Below are 20,965 nucleotides of genomic sequence, written 5' to 3' on the forward strand. Positions count from 1 at the left end.
ACATATTTCAAGGGTTCACTCTCAGGTCGTCTTTGGTTCTGCCTCCCACATGCTCCACTTGGGTTAAGTGCCTTCCCACTTTCTTGTCTCTGCCCAGCAACTGCTGCCATCTTGTTCCAAAACATACATCCACCCTAACTAAGTCCTGGGGTGCAAGTCCCAAGCACCCAAGTCCCAAGTGAGGGTCTGCACTAGATCCACCCATATCCCTGTGCTTGAGAGAATGACACATTAAATACCAAATAAAAACACATGACAGGGCAAAAGACACTATGCAAGAAAAGGAAAAAAAAAAACTTTTTCCTACTTTTTGAATGAGGGATCTTGCATTTTCACTTTGCACTGGGCTCTGCAGATTTGTGTAACCAGCCCCTTAGTCCTGTGGCAGTGGGTGGCCCCAGCTGGGCAACTATGGATGCGACGCACCTGGCTCCTCAGAAGTCAGTTTCCACATCTGTAAAGTAAGAATAGCTCCTGTGTCCTTACATTCCTGTGAATATTGTGGAGACAATTCATGCAGAGCTTTTGCCCCAGACTTTGATCCATTTTAATGATCAATACTACCAGGTGTTAACTATTAATTAAAAGATCATCTAATTCAGATTTACTCCCTAATGCCTCCGCTGCCTACAGGCTAATACTTCAGCCATAGGCAGTTGCAAATGTGCTTTAAACATTTGGCTTTAAACGTTCAACTTTTTCCTTTTGATTTTCCTTTAAATTTAAACGGTCACTGCCTAAATTTAAACCTTATTACAGTGTACAGAAAAAAATATGTTCGTGCTTCAGCTATAACGTGAGCCTAGGGAGAAAAAGCTGTATCTAATAAGGACTGTTTGTTATAAGCACAAGAATCTTCACAAACGCCAGATAAAAATTCAAAGCAAAAACTGGTCACTCAACTGTTCCTTTCGTAAAAGGGCTGTCACCCCCACTGGGACACAAAAACATGGTCCTTACAAAGCCGGGCCACGTCTACAAACGAATACAATAAAACCAGCATCTTGAAAAACTTCTAAACTTGGCAACAGCTTTCGGAGCGCCCCCTGGGCGACCTGCCCGTGCCTGGTTTCCATAGAAACGCGCAGTTCCGGCGCGTAGCACTCCACTCCGGAAGTTGTTCGCACTCACTTCCGTTCTTCTCCTCAGTCAATCTCCCTGTTGCTCAAACGTCGGCTCGAACGGACGGCGGATGAGTTTTGGGCCGCAAAGGCTGCCGTAGAGGGGCGTGGCGACGGAGCGGCGATTTGGTTCACATAGTTCACGTGCCGGCCGCCGCGGATTTTCTCAGACTTACCATGGCTCAGCCGGGGACACTAAACCTTAATAACGAGGTAGGCGCAGAGGCCGGGGGGACCTGTGGGGCTGCCCTTCGGGACCCCCAGAATGCCTTCTCTGGGTCTTTCTGACGGGCCCGTGGTCTCCTGGGGGCGAGGGCAGGGCGTGTGGCTGGGGCAGCTTCTGGATGGGCCCAGGCTGGTTTCCCGGAACTGGGAGCCTGGCCACAGTAACCGCCTCACGGTTCCTAGGTGGCTGAAGCGAAAGACCCGTTTCTGGCCCTCGGGCCCCATGAATTTTTATCCGTGGGATGTTGGGAAGATCATGTAATCTTAATATTCAGTGTCCTCGTCTGTAGAACGACGCTCATGATAGTACCTCCTTCGCAAGGTGGTTGTGGGATTTAAAGTTAATTGGAGTACGGGAAGTGTTCGCACAGTGCCGGACAGCTAATAAACTCTCTACGGATTACCTGCCTTTTATTGGATGCTGGAAGTGAAGGGGGAGGGGTGGAGAGCTATAGCTTTTACTAAGATTGCTGATCTTCAATGCGATCGTATCGTTTATAAGGCTGTACGCCCAGTATCACGTTTCTTACTGCAGCTGCTGTCCCATTTTTCTCCTTCCGTTTACGCAAAATTTTTAAAGAGAGCTGTTTATACTTGCCGTCCCTAATTTCTCTTCTTTCTTAAATTCGGTCTGAAATCAGGTGTTTGCACTTATCACTGCTAACATAAAATGTCAGTGTCACTAGGCTACCATTTCTGCCGCCATCCCCTTTCTAGTTTCTGGTTCTATTTAAGGAAGTTATAAGACATCTGAAGATTTAAAGTAAGCTGTTAAGGCAAGAATCAAATGACCTCACAGCTACTGAAAAGGAAGTTCTTTATCTTCTTTATTCAGTGGCTGTTTAAGTGTTTGCCGTGAGCAAGATAGACTGTTCACGTTGTACAGTTGTGTGTAGACATACTTTCTGCTTTCAAGCAACCTATACTCAGATAGGAAAGGGTAGGCAGCACCCACCGATGGTACAGAATCATGCCCAGAAAAACAAGTAGTGCAGAAAGGTTGCCAAAGAAGGCAAAATGAATTCTCTTTAAGGATCTTACCCTGGAACTGCATTTTTGATTCAGTGAAGGGGCAGAAGGCATTCCAGGCAGAGAGACCGGTATAAGGCAGTAAGAGATGGTAGTAGGGACCTGCTTGGGTGGTAAAGGGCTAGATAACTCTCCAGAGATGAGAACTTCTGGGATTAAGTAGGGAATGAAACTAAGTTATAATTACTGCCTTACTGCCAGGTTATTAAGTCCGAATTTCACTTGACAGTGGAGTACAGAATATAGTGAAGGGGGAAATTCTGAAGATGGCTAACATATATTCGTAAACATACGTTAAGCTTGTGCTACTTCCAGAAAACATTTGGTGGGCTTTTTCTCATTAGTTTGCCTAGGACATATAAAATAGTTTAATTGGATATCCTTGGGAATTCTTTGAAATACTAGTGAGCTTCCTATTCAGTTTTGGAATTGCCCTTAGAGTCATTTAGCACTCTTCACTTACGGTGTTTTCTTTTTTCACTTAACTAATTCCCAGGCCTCTTTAAAACAGTTAAAATTAGGAATTGCTCACTAATTCACCTCAGTCTAGGCTAAGTGTCTGTTCTTTGTGCGACCACTTTCTACTCTTGAAACACTTGTGTACCTCTTTCTTTGTTTTTATGTATTTGTCTACTACCTACAACGTATGTGCTCTATGATAATGTTTGCTGGGCGACTAGATGAGTTTAGCAAATTAGGAAGTGTATACATCCCATGTTAAAGTAAATCTTACACGTTCTCATATGAAGGTGGGGGAAAGGACAGCGGAAGTGGAGATGATGAAAGGTGTTATAATTTAACACAAATGGGAGAAAAATACCTACAAAGGGGAAAACAGATATAGATTTGTCTATATAAAAACTGCGAAACATCCCCAAATTTAAAAAAGACAGCCAATTAGGAGACAACATATAGAAAATATAACAGGTAAATGGCTAATATCATTACTGTAAAATAGTAATTAAGAAAAACTGCCTCTTGGGCGCCTGGGTGGCTCAGTTGGGTAAGCGACTGCCTTCGGCTCAGGTCATGATCCTGGAGTCCCGGGGTGGAGTCCCACATCGGGCTCCCTGCTCAGCTGGGGGTCTGCTTCTCCCTCTGACCCTCTTCCCTCTCGTGCTCTCTGTCTCTCATTCTCTCTCTCAAATAAATAAATAAAATCTTTAAAAAAAAGAAAAAGGAAAAACTGCCTCTTAGAACATTGATAAAAGAAATGAATTACCAGCTTCTCCAAGGAAGAAATATATCTGCAAAAGAGTTCACATTCACTAATGTGTCCATTACTTTTTCATCATCATCCCATCCTGGTACAGGTTACATCTCTCACCAGAACTACCCTTCAAGCCTTCCAGCTACTGTCCTGACTCTCGTCTCCATCTAGTCTGATCTCTGTAGTGCAGCTGGAGTGCTCTCTTCAAAAGAGAAATCTAATTTCATGACTCCCTTGCTTACAGCCTTTTTGATGGTTTCCTGTTGCTTTTGGTAAAGACCAGTCTAAACAAGGCCAGTCTCCTCTCCCCCTTATAGTATACCACTGCTTGCCCCCACTTCAGCCTCACTGGCCTTCCTCAACTAGGTAGCATAGCACTCTTAAACATCCTTTGCACAAGTTCTTCCTTCTACCCAAAACCCCTTTTCCTCTCAGTCCATTTCATATTTCTACTTTACTTGCTATTTCTCAGGGAAACAGGGTTTGACTTTCATTTTACCTCTTCTATAAACTTCTGTAACACCATTTACTTTTTAGCACTTGGAAGAGTTGCTGAGTGTTAGGTGTGTGTGAATGTGAGAGATTTCTTTCTTCCACCTGTCTGTAAGCTTTTGCTCACCATCATATCCTCAGTACTGATGTGTTCAGTGAGAAACTTGAGCCATCATTTTTATGATACTTAATAACTTAAATTAGCTCTCCTTAACTGGGATTTAGGAATTCAGGGATCCTATAACTACCTGAAATTTTGTGTAAATTGGTGTTTGTGTGTGTGCCTCTTGGGGGAAAAAAGTCCATAGGTTTCATCAGATTCTCAAACATTTCTAAATCTCTGTTATTATCTTTAGGATATTGGTACTTGTTATCTATGCATGATTTTTAATTATGACTTTTCTTTTAAATAATTCTGTGGCCATCTAATTTATAGCATATTTAATTTCCCAAAATGTCTTTTGTGAAAGTAAAAAGCCTGCCTGCACAGGCACCTATTATATTATGCTAACTTTCAGTGTCTTCTACCCTTAATATTTTTATTCTTTTCAAAAATTTTCCAAGGAGAAAAGCTGACATTTATAGATGACTACCTGATTCTAAGTTCTTAAAATAACGTTTATTCGTCAGTATGTAAAATCTTACCTTTTTAACTTTACCTTTACTTTTCTTCAAAAAAAAATTACTTTTTACTTCACCTTAGTATCATTTATTGCATCTTTTATTTTGACCAGTACTTTACATGGACTTCGAAGTGAGACTATTTAACTGACTTATAGCAACTTCCCTAGCCTCAAGCATAGTACCTTGTTTACAGGTAATAATGAGTAAATAGTGTTGGGCAGATTAAAGTATAGATAGCTCAACATGAGTTACTTTATGTTCACATGAGGGAGGGAAATCTCCTAACTGTACCCTTTTTTTCCCCTCCCTCTCCATTAGAACTAGAGAAAGGACTCACAAATTGGAAACAACAGCGGCCCTAGCATCTAGTGAATAAAGAATTTGTGAAACGAGAGCTGGATTTGCTCCAGTCATGTTTCTTTAGGCAGCAGTGAAATGCAAATTCAGAACTAGGAAATGAACCAATCTGATCATGTACTTTAATTCCGTAGGAGGGCCAAGGGCCTTTATATGAAAGAGACATTATTTTATTCCTGATAGCAAATTACCAAGAAGCCCGTTAGACAGTTGCTTTCTACTTCCTATAAGATAGTAAAGGTAGACTCTAAAGCGCCAGAGAACAAAGTGATTTGCCTCCACATATTGTAAAAGATAAGAATGTCAAGAACTGTATTTGTATGTGCTTTTGAAGTTATATAGCTCCTATTTCATAATTGAGTGCATAGTACTTTTTAATATTTTTTTCCCGAAGTAGTAAATCAGGGTCTATCCGTAATAAGAGAACCGTTTTCTGTTTGGTTGTTAAACTACTCTGGGAAATTTTGCTAGGTGGCAGTATATGCTCAGTAATGATTAAGTTGTAGATAATCACCAAGCATTCTAGAATTTTTAAATTGCTGCTCATCAGAAGTAAAAAAATATAATTCAACAGTAAGTTGTCATCCAAATGACCAAATTAGAATCCCTCTCTATAATTAATACGACAATAATTAATACCATAATTAATTTTGTCAACTATGAAGTAGTTCATATGGAAAATGATATAACAAATGTCCGTATAATCTACTACTTATATTTAGCAAGTGTCAATATTTTGCCATATTGTAATGCTTAATTCCACCTACCTTCTTCTCTGTCTCAGAAGTAATTCTTACTCTTCCAGTGTAATTTTCTCATCCACATCTTTTTGTAATTTAGTAACATATACCAGCATTTATTATCTTATATATGCCCATAGTATTATGTTGTATATTTTTAAATTTGCATGTGTTACTGTGTTAATGCATGTTATACCACAGGTATCATTATAAAAGTTACTTTTCAGGGCACCTGGGTGGCTCAGTCCATGAAGCTTCTGCCTTTGGCTCAGGTCATGATCTCAGGGTCCTGGGATCGAACCCAAAGCCGGGCTCCACACTCAGTGGGGAGTCTGCTTGTCCCTCTGTACGCCCTCTCCTGCATGCGTGCATGCTCTCTCTCTCTCTCTCAAATAAATAAATAAAATCTTTAAAAAAATCTTTAGGGCGCCTGGGTGGCTCAGTTGGTTAAGCGACTGCCTTCGGCTCAGGTCATGATCCTGGAGTCCCGGGATCGAGTCCCGCGTGGGGCTCCCTGCTCGGCAGGGAGTCTGCTTTGTCCTCTGACCCTATCCCCTCTCATGTGTTCTCTCTCTCTCATTCTCTCTCTCTCAAATAAAAAAATTAAAAAAAAAAAAAAATCTTTAAAAGTCCCTTTTCACCACACAATTTTGGGGTTTACTCATGATAATACATGCATATCTCCTGCATTGATTTAGAACACCACATTGCTTGTGCTTTATTTATATGCATTATTTTATCTCTTATGCAGAATTTTATAGGAACTCTGCAGTGAACAGTCTTGTGCATAGCCTTTTCCTATTGTTGGAGGTGTATCTTCTTGATGGATTCCTAGAAGTAGGATTTTTGTTAGATGCTGCTAGAGTTTCCTCCAGAAAGAGTATATCAGTTTGTATTCCTATCACCAGCATATGAAGAGTGCCTATTTTGTCACAGCCTCATGGACAGAATGTTGTCGTATTCTTTTTTTTTTTTTTTTTTTGGTATTACAATCTGATAGATGAGTAATAAGTAACTAGAAGTTTTAATGTACGCTAAGAATCATAGGTACACTCAGAGTTTTCTTAGCACTCTAAGCTCTCTTAGAACAATATTAGCCTTGGAAAAATTGTTTTCTAATACCCGTGGGTTTCTGTTAGAAGTTAATTTAAATGCATGGCCAAGTCAGTGAATTACCAAAAGAGGCTGTCTAGTTGACTGGCTCTCAGATAGTTAACTAAGTGACAGTTCAAAGTAGTATTTACTTCTGTCTTTGGACCATAGTTTTCTCTCAGCTTTATAGATCAGAAACTTGCCATCCTTGTCACCCCAAAAGTATAGCTCATTCTTTCAAAAGCAAATTCACATTAACGATAGCTTAGAAGAGACTATAAAAATGAGGAAGCTAGTTTATTAAATATATCTAATGTAAGACAGTAATGCTTACATTGTAAAACATTCTTTTATTATCTACTGATCGACATTGGCTACTTGGAATGTAAAACCATAGAAAGGGGTTTTAGTTGTTCAGTTCATTGTTGGTCTATGATACATTTGTCCCCATAATTGAGTTACTCCAGTACAAACTGGATTTCTCATCTCTGAACTGAGGAACACTTCTTTGGAATCTCCTTGAATTAGATATCGCCAGCTTTTGCGCTTTGTGGCTCCCTTTCCTGTGTTTGACTCTTCCCCCTATGCCCACATGGTCTTTTCCCAAGCAGGTATATTAGCTTTCCACTTAACTTAGTTATGATCATTTTTTTGTACTCTCCACCCAAGAGGTGATCCAGGTTACATTACTGGGTTGAGATTTTACCAGGTCAACAGAAGGCATCTGCATGCGTAGGTTCTCATTGACCCCTCACTTTAGCACGTGTATTGTGTGTGTTTGTGTCTTCATGTCTTTGTGTGTCCCTCTGTGTGTGTGTGTGTGTGTGTGTCTTTTTCTTCAAAATGCATTCTTTTGCTGCTTGGAAGCCCTCAGTGTGGGTTTGGCGGTCTTACTGATGATGACCTACAGATTTGTCCTTCAGTGTCTTTCTTCAAGCTCTTCCCTTTCACTTTTTTTCATTTCGTTTCTTCTTTGTCAGTGCATTTCATTCCATTATTATGCCTGTGTTTTCTCTTTCCTCTACTTCTCTTTCCCTCCCAGACAGTATCCTACTCTTTTCACATTTCTAACAATGGTAGTTCTATTTGCTTTTGGTTGGAAAACCAAAGCACATTGCCCTTAAGTAGTGCATTGGCCTTCTGACAGTATTGAATGTTTTAGGCCTGTTTGTTGACTTGTGGGTTTTCTGTCAACCAATTTCCTAATTCCTAAGTGCAAATGAATTTTGAATCTTAACTGAAAGGCTCTTGGTACCTGTTTGTCAGTTTTGCAAAAATAAAGTGCTTGAAGAAAGCTAAGTGCTTGGGGTAGGCAGTTGTGAGAAAAATAAAATAATATTTCCATTGTTACATAAAATGATGTACTTATTTTTCTAATATATTAAACTTAATCAAATTTTCCTCCTGCCTGCACACAAATACTGGAAAAGTCAATAAGCTAGAAAAGGATTTTTTGGTTTTGGCATGAAGCTACATACAGAAAGCATTCCCTTTTCTTTTAGAATTCCCTAATGCAGTAATGACAAACATAGTACTTCTTAAATTGGAATTTTAAAATTAGAGTTTAGCTTTCCCATGATTGGAATGTAAATGAGGACCAACTCTGCTCACTGCAATTTATTAGTTAAGTTGGGTTAACAGCAGTTAGTGAATAGCATATAATCATTTTATGCACCTGTGGGGTACAGCAATTAGAAACAGTTGTTAATATATTTTAATGCATAATTTATCACTCACTATTATTTTGTTTTATAAATGACCTTCAAAGAATGTGTCATAAACTCCCATTTTGCTGCATATGAAATATAACAATTTTGGGGTGCTTGGGTGGCTCAGTCAGTTAAGCATCTGCCTTCGGCTCAGGTCATGCTCTCAGGGTCCTGGGATCGAGCCCCATGTCTGGCTCCCTGCTCAGTGGAGATCCTGCTTCTCCCTCTCCCTCTGTTGCTCCCCCTGCTTGTGCGCACTCTCTCTCTGCGTCAGATAAATAAAAGTTTAAAAAAGAAGAAATGTAACAATTTTTTCACTTAAAATCTAGTGTAAATGGCTTGTTATGCAAGTGTGAATTTTTTTTTTCTAAACCTAACTTCAAAATAAATTCCAAAGTGGTTGGTATATCTAGTGGGAAAGAAACCTGATTACCCTGCATTTTGTTAATATATTAGGCATTTGAAACAGTGAGTGAACAAGTGAGTATTACAACTTTTCAGGTCATTTATTTAACAAATGTTTATTCAAAACTCACACTATACCATCACTGTGTTAGGTGTTAAGATGTAATGTTGAGTAAAACCAGACACTTGACCTTCACGGAATTTATAATCTGAGAAGACACATCAGATTGTAATCAGATTACGAGTAAAATGTATCCTAGGGTGCCTGGGTGGTTCAGTCGGTTAAGCGTCTGCTTTTGGCTCAGGTTATGAACCTGGGGTACTGGGATCGAGTCCTGCTTTCGGCTCCCTGCTCAGCAGGGAGTCTGTTTCTCCTTCTCCCTCTGCTGTGTGTGCGCAGTCTGTGTGTGTCTCTCTATGTCGAATAAAAAAATCTTAAAAAAGAAATATTCTGACTCAGTTGTGGATAACTGGTTGGAGAGGGGGAAGAATGGGTGTAGACAAACCAACTCACCCAAGAGAGCTAGGAGGTCAAGATTGGGGGGAAAGTGGTAAAATTTGGGATATAATTAGGAGATAAAATTAACACGACTTGGTAACAGATTCACTGTGAGGGATTTAGAAAAGAAAGCTACTTAAAATGAGCCCTAGGTTTATAATTGAACAAAAGGATTGTTCTTTTCCCTGAAATTTAAAACAAAAAAGGAATCCATTTGGGGGTGAAGAACGTGAGTTCAAGTATGCATTGTAGATTATTTTAAGCATGCTCAAAAGGAAATATCAAGTAGACATTGCACATTTAGGTCTGGAGCTAAAAGAGATTTTAGCTGAAGGCAGAAATTATTGAGTCATCTTATTTAGGTGGGAAATTACAATATACCCAGGTAAGCTCACTTAGGTCTAAAACGTATATTGTGAACAGAAGAGTTGGCTTAGGACTGCCCCTTGAACTTACGACTGGTTAGGGGTGGATGAGTCTTCAAAGAAGACCAAGGTAGAGTGACTAGAGAGGACAGAGGAAACCCTGGAGAGTATTATGTCCCGGAAAGCAATGAATAAGTGTTCCTAAAAGGAGAAAGTGGTCAACAGTGTCAAATGCTGCTGAGATTGCAAGTAAAGTGAAGTTGAAAAATTTCTGTTGGATTTGAGGGACTTCTAGAAATCATGGGTGTCTTTTGTAACAGCTTTTAGTGGACTAATAGGAATGGAAATCCAACTGGGATTATGTGGTATGCAGGAATGGAGTTAGGGAGTTTGAGCCTCTCTGAAAGCTTCACTCTGAGGCAGTTGTAGAGAGAGGGTTCTCCTAGTGATCTTCATAGTGAGAATGTTTTGTCTGTCTTATGTCTAGTGAAAATGAATCAAGCACAATTAAAAATCAATAGAAACAACCATGTAAGAGATTGACAATGCTAGAGTAAAGGGGTAATCTGTAGTAAGGGTTCTAAGGCAGAAAAGATGAGATCCAAAATACAACTAGAAGATGAATGTCAGATATTGTGTAGGAGAATTTGTTAATAGAGGACGGTAGGTGATGAAAGTAAATTTGTGGGCGCCTGGGTGGCTCAGTCGTTAAGCGTCTGCCTTCGGCTCAGGTCATGATCCCAGGGTCCTGGGATCGAGTCCCACATCGGGCTCCCTGCTCGGCAGGAAGCCTGCTTCTCCCTCTCCCACTCTCCCTGCGTGTGTTCCCTTTTTCGCTGTTCTCCTCTCTCTCTGTCAAATAAATAAATAAAATCTTTAAAAAAAAAAAAAAGAAAGTAAATTTGCATTCATGGTGGTAGAAAGATGATGGTTCCCCTCTGATGTTCATTTTCTCCATAAAATTGGAAAAGAGGAAGAAGAAGGTCAGATGTTTTAGAAAGCAGGCAAAGTTTTAAAATAGTCATTGTAGAAGGAATTGACCAAAAAAATATAATAGGCTTGCTAAGAGTGTAGGAGCCCATTTCATGTTAGTTATGATGAATTTAATATAGATAGAATGTCTCAAGTATTTCCCAGCTCTTGGGGGGACTATGATAACTCAGGATTAGGGGTGCCTGGGTGGCTCAGTTTGTTGGGTGGCCAATTCTTGGTTTCAGCTCAGGTCATGATCTCAGGATCCTGGGATTGAGTCCCTTGTCTCACTCCACGCTCAGCGCGTGGAGTCTGCTTGAGGATCCTCTCTCCCCATTTCCTTCTGCATTTTCCCCCTCTCTAAAATAAATAAATGAATCTTTGAAAAAAAAGAAAAGAAAAGAACTCAGGATGATGTTTTCATCCAGGATTAACTAGAGGGATAGTTAACAGGAAGGATAAAGTTTAAGATATTGACAAGTGTTGATCATGTACATAAACTGAATAAAAGGAGGAAAATTGAAAAGAACAGGACTAATCATTTGAGGGAAAGTATAGGGGTCAGTGAACTGTTGGTCTCAGTGAAGTCAAAGATGGTGGTGGTAGGTGGAGTTGAACAAGGAAATAGGCATTGTGATCTCAGTGTGTTAATGGTTATAAGGACTACAGTGTGACCTTGGACATGGGTGCTGAGACTGAAGAGGTCATGAAGAAAGGAAATCAATAAGTGAGGATATTATAATGGATAGGTTATATTACATAGACATCTATGTCACCCAGAATGCCGGGATAAGTTAGGACAGAGATAAATTATAAGCTGATTGCCACTATCTTCACTGAATAAGGGTGTGGAATATACAGAGGGTAAGAGACAGTGTTATAGCCAAATGCGGGAACCTCGAAGAAACAGGATGATGTTGATACTGCTATTTTGGCAAGGAGATTTTGAGGGATTTTATGTTCCAGGTAGTCCAGCAACACTCTAGAAAAAATTACTTAGGGATCACAAGGCCCCTGTCCTCTAGGAGTGCCCAGAGTATAGAAAAAGATGGTCACGTGAGCAGTTAGGGACAGTACAGTGAGATAGATGCTGCCTACAAAGTATAGTGGGAACGTGAAGGTTGGAGGGGTTATCTCCATTTGAAGAAGTCATTGGAAGACTTCTCAGGAAAGATATCTGACCTGAATTTTATATAGTTATTAAAGTGAAGAAGGGGAAGAAGGACATTATAGGAGGAAGGATAAAATATATATATGACAGGCAAAAATATAAACTCAAAATGATAGCAGCATCCCATTGTACTAAGTACTTTTATAACATGTGGTTCTTCATCATTAGAATATTTCCATTTCTTGGCCAGTCTTTCTGGTTTTTTTGTTCTTAGAGTTCAGCACTGTTGTCTAATGGGATGATTTAAAGCGTCTGTCAGTGTGCGTGCATGTACGCATGCACCCTTGTGTTTTTCACATTTCTTTTAAAGTTACACTTGAAATTTATCACCAGAAACGAATGCAGGGGTTGTTGTATAAATAAGTAAAATATTATCACTTTCACACATTTGCTTTTGGCAATATAAACACTCATTCAGTAAATTAAATTCCTGCCATTATGGGTAAAGCTCTGTTTTAAATCGCAAGGGTGCAGAGGTGAATATGATGCTCTCTGATCTCTGGGAACTCACCGTTTATTATGTTCCAAGCACAAAATACAAGTGCACTATTGAAATACGAATCACCGAGAATGCTATGACTTTCTAAAATATCATAGCTTGGTTCTCTTAAGTCCTCAGACACATTTTTAGAATGTTGATTTACTCCTTCACTGTTCATGAAAGAAGTTTGATTTCATCGAACTGTGAATATGGTTGAAAATTTGGTTAAAGTGACTAGACTTAATCTGTAATATTAAGACTCAAAGTATGTTTCTTCTCGAATTAAGGGAGAACCTTTCTAATTTCGATTTTATTCCTCAAAGGTTGTGAAGATGAGAAAAGAAGTGAAGAGAATCCGAGTGTTGGTTATCCGAAAACTTGTCCGGAGTGTTGGCAGACTGAAGTCAAAAAAGTTAGTCACTTGAAGTCATGGTCCTATGACTAATAAAATGTCAGAAGTTGTTTTTATTCAATATTTACAAAATTTGAGGGTGGTACCAGGAGGAATAATTAAGTATCTTACTCATACAACACTTTGTTTTATATGGAGAGAGGATCTGAGTGGGATACATTGTGCTATGTCAGTATGTCCTTACATGGTTTGGGCCACATTTTCTTAGGATACACAATGAATTCTGCTGTTTTTTCAGGGCTCTCCTTACTGGCCTTTTCAGAATGAAAGTCATTCGGAGTTATTTATGTGTTTTATGTTATTGGAAGTTATTTTAAGATGTTGGTGTAGTTTAATAAGTCTAGTAATAACTTTAATCAATTATGAAGATTTTATATCAGTTTATTCCTTGAATTGCTAAATAATTGGAAATCTTCATGACCTTGTGGAAGTGTTTATCAAAACATGTTCCATCTATTTTTTAATAATATTTTGTAATGTCCTTATCACTAGTATTTGAGTAAGCATGTTATAGTGTTTACACTTTCAGTATAAATATTTAGTCTTCACATGTATTTTGTTCCTGATTAATTTCTTGTTCTATCATAAATAACCTTTCTCTCTGATGTAATCAGTATTTCTCTTTATGTATTTCTTTAATTCCAGAGAACAAAATTTTATTTAATAAAATTATATCTGACCTTTAAATGTAGCTTATGAAGGTTATGTTACATTAAATGCAATGTGGCATTAAGCAGTTGATTATTCGGCCTTCCCATTAAGGAATTAGGTGGCCAGCTGTCTCTCAGTAGTAATAGTCATTAATATAATGCCAGATAATGCTCATATGTGCCAAAAACTTGGGTTTATTCATGGAATTGGTGTCTGTGTTGGGCAGTGGGGATGTTCTGGGCAGTGCATGATGACTTTTTTAACTTAAAAAAGTTAAAAAACTTTTTTAAAAAAAAAAAGTACACTTTATTTACACTTTATGTTTTTCTAAAAGAAATGAAGAGACTTTTCATTATGATTGGAGTCTAAAATACATGCTTTTCCTGGCTGTATATTTTCATGTATTTTTTACAGGGGTGCTGAAGATGCACTGTTAAAAAACCAGAGACGGGCACAACGCTTGCTTGAAGAAATTCATGCTATGAAGGTAAGGCCTTGTGTGGGTGTGTGTGTATATGTATGTGTGTGTGTATGTGTGTGTGTGTTTCCGTGTCTCCTCTCAGCCTGCTGTGTGTGTGGTGTTAGTTATTTGAATATTATTGCCAGTTCACTAAGACTTAATTTTATGGGTCTGTTTGGTGAAGAATGTAGCACATTTAGAAAATTGTAATATGTTTAAGCTTGCATTTTTTCCATGTTTTTTGCTGAATTTGTTAAAGTCCTAGAATAATTTACATAGAAGCTATGCCAAGCTAAACCCATCTATGTTTAATAATGCCTTACGCCTGAGATTTTTATTTTTACTCTAACTTCACACATAAAGTCTACATTAAGTTGGAGAATTGAAGCATCCATGCTGTTTGGTGACACGGACGGTGATATTGGTGGCTGACATCACGCTCTGCCTATTGCCAGCTCAATAAATTTTTGTGTGGTGGTGTCAGCGTTTTATTCAGCTCTGTAGTAACTTGAAATAAAATTAGTGCTGGACCAAGATGATCCATATTTTTGTTTCTTTCAGCCAGACTCTTCACTAGCATAATTTTTAGGTCTTCTCGCTGCTCTTACTTTGTGGAAACTTTCATTTACCAAATGACATACTATTAAATGTCTGGGAGACTGTTTTATTGCAGAACTTAAAAACAGCATTTGGTACCAGCAATTACCTTAATTGCAGGGTCATTTTGCATGTATGTTTAACTATTACATTTTGGTATAACTTCCAAGTTTTGAGATAGATAAAAGAGCCAGAGAATTCTCTAACAATATTTCAATTGAGTTAGATCATCAAAGCTTCTCACCATTTTTTCCGTTGGAAGGGATGATAAAGTTTTTTTTTTTTTTTTTTTTTAAAGATTTTATTTATTTATTTGTCAGAGAGACAGAACACAAGCAGGGGAAGAGGCAGGCAGAGGGAGAAGCAGGCTCCCCGCCGAGCAAGGAGCCTGATGTGGGACTCGATCCCAGGACCCTGGGATCATGACCTGAGCCGAAGGCAGATGCTCAACCGACTGAGCCACCCAGGCGTCCCATGATAAAGTGTTTTATAGGACAAAGTTATCACAGTTAATCTGAGTAGAAATGACATGGTGGGACACGATTCTTTGTGTGAGTTATGTTTTTTGTGGGGTATTTATTTGTTTTATGTTCACAGGTCTGCAGAATTCACAGAATCCATTCACTGTATCTTTTCTTTCTCAAAGTTTTAATCCCCCTTTTATCTAGTCATTCAGTCAAAATATTCTGTATGTGAATCCTTATTATTGTTTGTATCAGTATAGATCACACATGATGTAGGCTTTTTCATACCTTTTTTCCCATGAAATTCCTCCGAGAAATAAAATCTTTATAGAGATTTTTGTTTGGAGTGTAGCACTGAGATAGGAAATTTTTCTTTTTCACTTTCTCTTAACCAAGGTCCTTACTAAATTACATTCCTTACCTAAATTTTTCCCTATAATTTCTTCTGAATAGTCATTTTTGCAGTCCTAAATTATTCAGATGCTTTGAACTACTGGGTAACTGCTGATTTTATTTTACCCTGGAAAGGATATTTTGTATACAATAAGCCTATATGCAGTGTATGAAGAGTTTGAGATTAAAATATATTTGTTAATCTTCCTTTCTGTAGCTCTCAATAGTAAATTTAATTTAATTAGAAAGAAAAGTCCTTATTTGATCTGTATGTGAGAGTTGTTTTCTGTTATTCTTAATCCTTAGCAACAGGAAATCAGGCTGAATGATAATTAAAGTTTATAGGTTTACAAGATTGCAGTGTTGTGACCTTGTTTGTTTTCTTAGTTTACCATGATTATTTAAGAGTACTGTGGGATTGTTGCCTCATAGAAAGCTAAAATTCATAGCCTATATATTCCTTGCATTTGTAAATTTAATAGTATATATGTTCTTCCAGTTTTTGGTAGTAGTGGTCTAGATTGGATACTCTGACTTTCATAATGCTATTTAAAAACTGGATTACATTGAAATGTAAAAACCAGAATAAAAATTGTACTAGAAAGACGGTACGCTTTTCTTACATTTGAAATTTTTACACTCATGATTCTTTTACAAAATTAAGCTACTTTTCTAAAAGAAGCAAATGCAAAGAGGATTTTTTAAAATTGAAAGGTCATTTGTGATTTCTTAAGGAAGTGTTCATCATCTGGGAGTATCAAAGAAGTAGTTACAAAACAGAAAACTTACAGTCTCAAATAAATTTGGAGAAAAACCTCTACTTACTTGTTTTTCCAGATGATTTTTTTCTTTGGCTCATATACCACTACATTTTTATAGACTTGTTCATGACATATTGTCCTATACTTGCTTTCTATGATAATAGGGTATTTTGTTGCAAGCTGATTTCCTCAAGAAGAAAACCTGAGATATTTTTAGAAATGGGAGTTTGTGTTTTCTGGCCAAGAAAAAAAAATGCCCTGATCTTTATGATACTATAAAATCATAGGTTCTAATTTTATAGACTATAATGTATGAATACCAAGTCTTTGCTGCCTTTTCTAATAGTATTCATGCTTTTAACTTTGATGTTAGTATAAGTACTGTCTTCTGAAACAGTTCTTTTTTCTTTGGAAATTAAAGTAGCTAATCAACTTTTACAGATTCCTGTTAGTTAGCTAGAGGAGGAGATGGTAAAATTAAGACATACACTGAAGCCAGTCAAAATGTTCAAGAAATTCCTTCTTAAATAGTAAAGATAATGACTGGCTTTTACTATGCATTTACTATGTGCCAGGTAGTACATTGTGTGTTTTATATTCACTATCTTATGAAGTTGGTATCATTCTTGTCCCAATCTTACAGAATATGAAACTGAGTCTTAGAGAAGTCAAGCAGCTTGCCCAAGGTCAAATAGCTATTAGGTGGTGGGCTTTCCAATGGATTATGAAGTGAATGGAAGTAGCTACTTAATTGTGTTGCTTCGGTAAGACAAGAACTTCCTGAAATATATCTAGATTCTACTCTCCTAGAGATTGGATGAGAGAATATAATAATAAACATGATACGTGTCCTGTAGAGGACAAAGGCCTAAATATGCACAACATGTTTTCAGATTCTTTAATTCCTCACAGCAAAATATATTCAGTTACCCCTCTCTCTATTTTTTCTTACTTGTTCACCGTTGAGGCTGTTACTTTTCGGTATGTTAGGTATTCCTGTACACTGAGAATGTGTGGATTCTGTGAGACCTTGCTCTGCCTGCTACCTTACTTCTCTATTTTAAAACTTTCTGATTTTGTGTCCTCCTTCACTTCTTTTGATGTGCTTAGGTCTCCTACTCAAACCAACCTTTGAACTTGCATCAGCTGTTAGGATTGCCTGCTCCCACGCCCCTTCACAGCCTGTTTCTAAGTGGTTGGCATTAGTGGAGCACAAATAGGTAAAATGGTGTAGATTATGATGATATTTATATCCTGTCATTTGAATTTCACCCCAACTGTATAGGCAAATTCTTATTTCACAGGACATGTTTAGAAGAGTTCTGGGCTGCATATACCCACTGGATTATAGGTTTATCATCATATATTTTCATATATTAACATTTTGTGACATTTCTGGTTGTATTTGCTTTTAAAAAATTGCTTTTAAAAACTTGTTGAGAAATTTCTCTATAATTTCATATACTTTTGGTTGTTTTCTCCTATGAATGCCATAGAGTAAAAGATGCCTTATTTTTCCTGGAAGGCTACTGTGTTAATTAGCTGTATCAAATTAACATTTAGTTCACTTATCGTACTAAAGTAATAGTATTAAATAAGTTAGTCTTAGATAATATTTTTGACAGTTTCATCTTTTGCCTGTAAGCCAATCTAAAGAATTAAATCAGACACATATTAGAGATCTTACCTACAGTCCAGCTTAGGTATGCAGTCAAGGCATGTGAAGCAAGGAGAGAGATCTGGGACTCTGGGTGATTCCCCATGTCCTTCCTTTCTACATCAGACAGGCACTTTCTGGCCCAGAGTAAATGATTAGGTCTCTAAGTGAGGAAGTGTAGTTACTACCTCATAGCAAAGAACATTTAGATTTTGAAACTTCTCCACTCCATTTCCAGTGTTGGATAGCTTTAAGTGATTTTCTCCAGAGGTGCGTGCCTCATAAGTCCATAGATTTTTAGGTTTGTTTACTGTAAGCATCCTTACAAGGGACAGCCTCCTAAGCCTTTTTCAAGTAAGGACTTTCCTCCTAACAAAAACCATTAGTCTGTTTACCAGGAGGACCAGTTAACACCATATTATTAACAAGTACATTAAACTCCTTCATCTACTTTTCCTGGAGTTTCTTCCTGATAAAGAAAGTGATAGACATTGGGGAGGGTATGGTGAGCGTTGTGAATTGTGTAAGACTGTTGAATCAGACCTGTACCTCTGAAACAAATAATACATTATATGTTAAAAAAAAAAAAAAAAAGTAGGAGGGAAAAATGAAGGGGGGGGAGATAGGAGGGGGAGATGAACCATGAGAGACTATGGACTCTGAAAGACAAACTGAGGGTTCTAGAGGGTAGGGGGGTGGGAGGATTGGTTAGCCCGGTGATGGGTATTAAAGAGGGCACGTACTGAATGGAGCACTGGGTGTTATATGCAAACAATGAATCGTGGAACACTACATCAAAAACTAATGGTATAATGTATGGTGATTAACATAACATAATGAAATAAAAAAAAGAAAGAAAGTGAATGGATCCTTTTCTCTAGTGCATTCAAGAAATCAAGTAATAAATAATTTCTTGAAACCTTCAGGTTATCTTTAAAGATCCCCAGTAAAAACTCAGCATGGTATTTTTACCAGGAGGGAGACAAGTAATGCCCTTCTCCAGAAGAGTGGAGGGAGGCATCCAGGCACCCAGGAGAGTGGTGCCGTCTGTGTAACTATTGAATTTTTCTCCTTTATTTCTACTTGTCCCATCACATTTTCTCTTCTCTTTTCTCTCCCTGTTCGCTTTTCTCTACTGTAGTTACTGGTAATGTCTATTGTGGTGGACACTATTAAATAAATAGCTCATACAATAGGTAAGGGGATAGACTGAGCAATATAAAAATCAGTGGTTCTTGGACTAAGGTGAATCTGAAAAATACCTCTTGTTGGAGAGGACGTCACTACATGGACAGGCAGTCTTATTCACTGTTGGTGGGCATAAAAGGTCATATGCCCTTTGACACAGACACTTGGCAAAGTGTCTAATGTGTTTATCTTTTAATTACAGAGCAACAGTTGACACGTTTTTACATATTATAATACTACTTACACTCCTTAAATACTTTACTAAATTGCCAATTACTTATTTATTTTGTATTTTTGGTAGAGTAAGGCCTTTCTAGACGTGTACCCTTTTAGTATCTAACATTTAATGATGGTAATAGTTTTTGATATGATCTTCCTTGTATTTTGGTATTTAAAAAGTGACATATGGTGAAACTCTCTAAGGTTTATTGTAAGTCTTTGTTTCTTCAGAAACTAACCCTAGACTGATAGTTTGTTCTTACTGGTCTTGGGGGGGTGTTCCTTTCCCCTTCTATTCAGGGCCAGTCCCTCTTAATTTGCCATGTCCCTTTCTTTTGCCCCTTTTATTGCTTATGCCTTATTTCACTGATAGCTTCAGACTCTTCCTTAATGTGTGGATGTTCCTCAGCTGATAAACTTGTTTAGTTTGTGCCTGAATACCCGTCATCCTCCTTTAACTGCCTCTCACTGTCTTCTTTTCCTTATTAGAGTAGCTTCTTTGTTCCTAATAGTATAGCCACTGTGATCTCGACCTTCTCACTTCCAGCTGCTGAGTTTAGCTCCTCCCTGCCTGTTCCTCAGTATCCTTGAATAGGATGAACTCTGACCCCTACGCTGGTGTTCCCCCCTTCATTTCTTTCTTTAGCTTCTCACACTATACTCTCTAGCCTGGCCGCTTGCAAGTTTAACTACTATCACTATTCTGGACACGAGAATCTCTGTCTGAGGCAAATCTTTCCCGTAAGATGTGCGCTCTTATGTTTAGCTCCACTTAGGTGTTTGCACGTGCATCTGAAACTGAACATTTGACACGACTCACTGAGCTAAGCTACAGAGGCCTTTTCTTAGGACTGTGGGGTTTCTTAAGAAGCCTAAGGGCAAGAACTCAGTTTAACCTTGCTGGGGACTGTAGTCGGGATCTAGAGAGCTCTCAGAAACTTAGCTGGTTCATGTATGTGTCTCCTTCTTGCCCCTTTTCCCTTCAATTTATGCCTGTCTCTACTTTTCCTCAGTTTCCACCCCATCGCCTTTTGTCCCTCTCTTTCTCTCCAACTCTCCAGAGAGCTTTCACTCCGTAGATGTGTCCAGGGCCACCTTACAGTGGCGGCCTCAACTCCAGAATCCTCACACCTTCTGTTCAAGGGAAGAACCTATGCTGGCTGAAGTCCTCAGCCTGTTCTGGGATAATGTCCATCAGCGGTCTACCACCTGGGGCGCTGGGCGTATTGTACGATAGAGAAGAGACAGTGAATGGGCAGATACTCCGAAAGATACCAGTGTCTGAGTATTGGCCCTAACATTTTGTAACTCATCACGACTCTTTTTCAGATGTTCTTTTCTTCTCTTCCTGATTTTGGTTTTGACACTATTCATCTAGTTTCCTAAGCCAGAAATCTAGGAATCCCTTTGCATTCCCTTCTTCCTTAGCTACCTGCTACTCCCAAATCTTGTTCTCTGCCAGATCTATTAATTCTCTCTTCTAATTATGTAGCCACTTCCAGCTTAGGGGCTTATTCTTTCTAACATGGATCTGATCAGGAGTCTCTCTGGCATAGCACACAAGGCCCTGTATGATCTGTACTCTGGCTCCTCTCCTCCTCTCTCTTCCGTCGACCCCGTACTTTCTGTGCCAACTATACTGAACCCCAGACATATCAGTCTATTTCCTGC

The 20,965-nt window shown here is 38.4% G+C and overlaps 1 protein-coding gene across 1 annotated transcript in view; it reads left to right on the forward strand.

Annotated features, from left to right (window-relative positions):
* The first annotated feature begins 1,175 nt into the window (after positions 1-1,175).
* Positions 1,176-20,965, forward strand: part of SRFBP1 (serum response factor binding protein 1) — a 62,916-nt gene continuing 43,126 nt past the window's right edge. Inside the window, exons 1-3 of the mRNA XM_045891526.3 lie at positions 1,176-1,334; positions 12,816-12,904; positions 13,970-14,042. Of these exons, the coding sequence (XP_045747482.1) occupies positions 1,299-1,334; positions 12,816-12,904; positions 13,970-14,042 (198 nt within the window). The 5' untranslated portion in view covers positions 1,176-1,298. The remainder of the gene's footprint in view (positions 1,335-12,815; positions 12,905-13,969; positions 14,043-20,965) is intronic.

The sequence above is a fragment of the Mirounga angustirostris genome, unplaced genomic scaffold (genome assembly GCF_029215605.1).
Source record: "Mirounga angustirostris isolate CCGP_5_RB_7025 unplaced genomic scaffold, mMirAng1.0.hap1 SCAF_7, whole genome shotgun sequence".
In the NCBI taxonomy this organism is placed as follows: Eukaryota; Metazoa; Chordata; class Mammalia; order Carnivora; family Phocidae; genus Mirounga; species Mirounga angustirostris.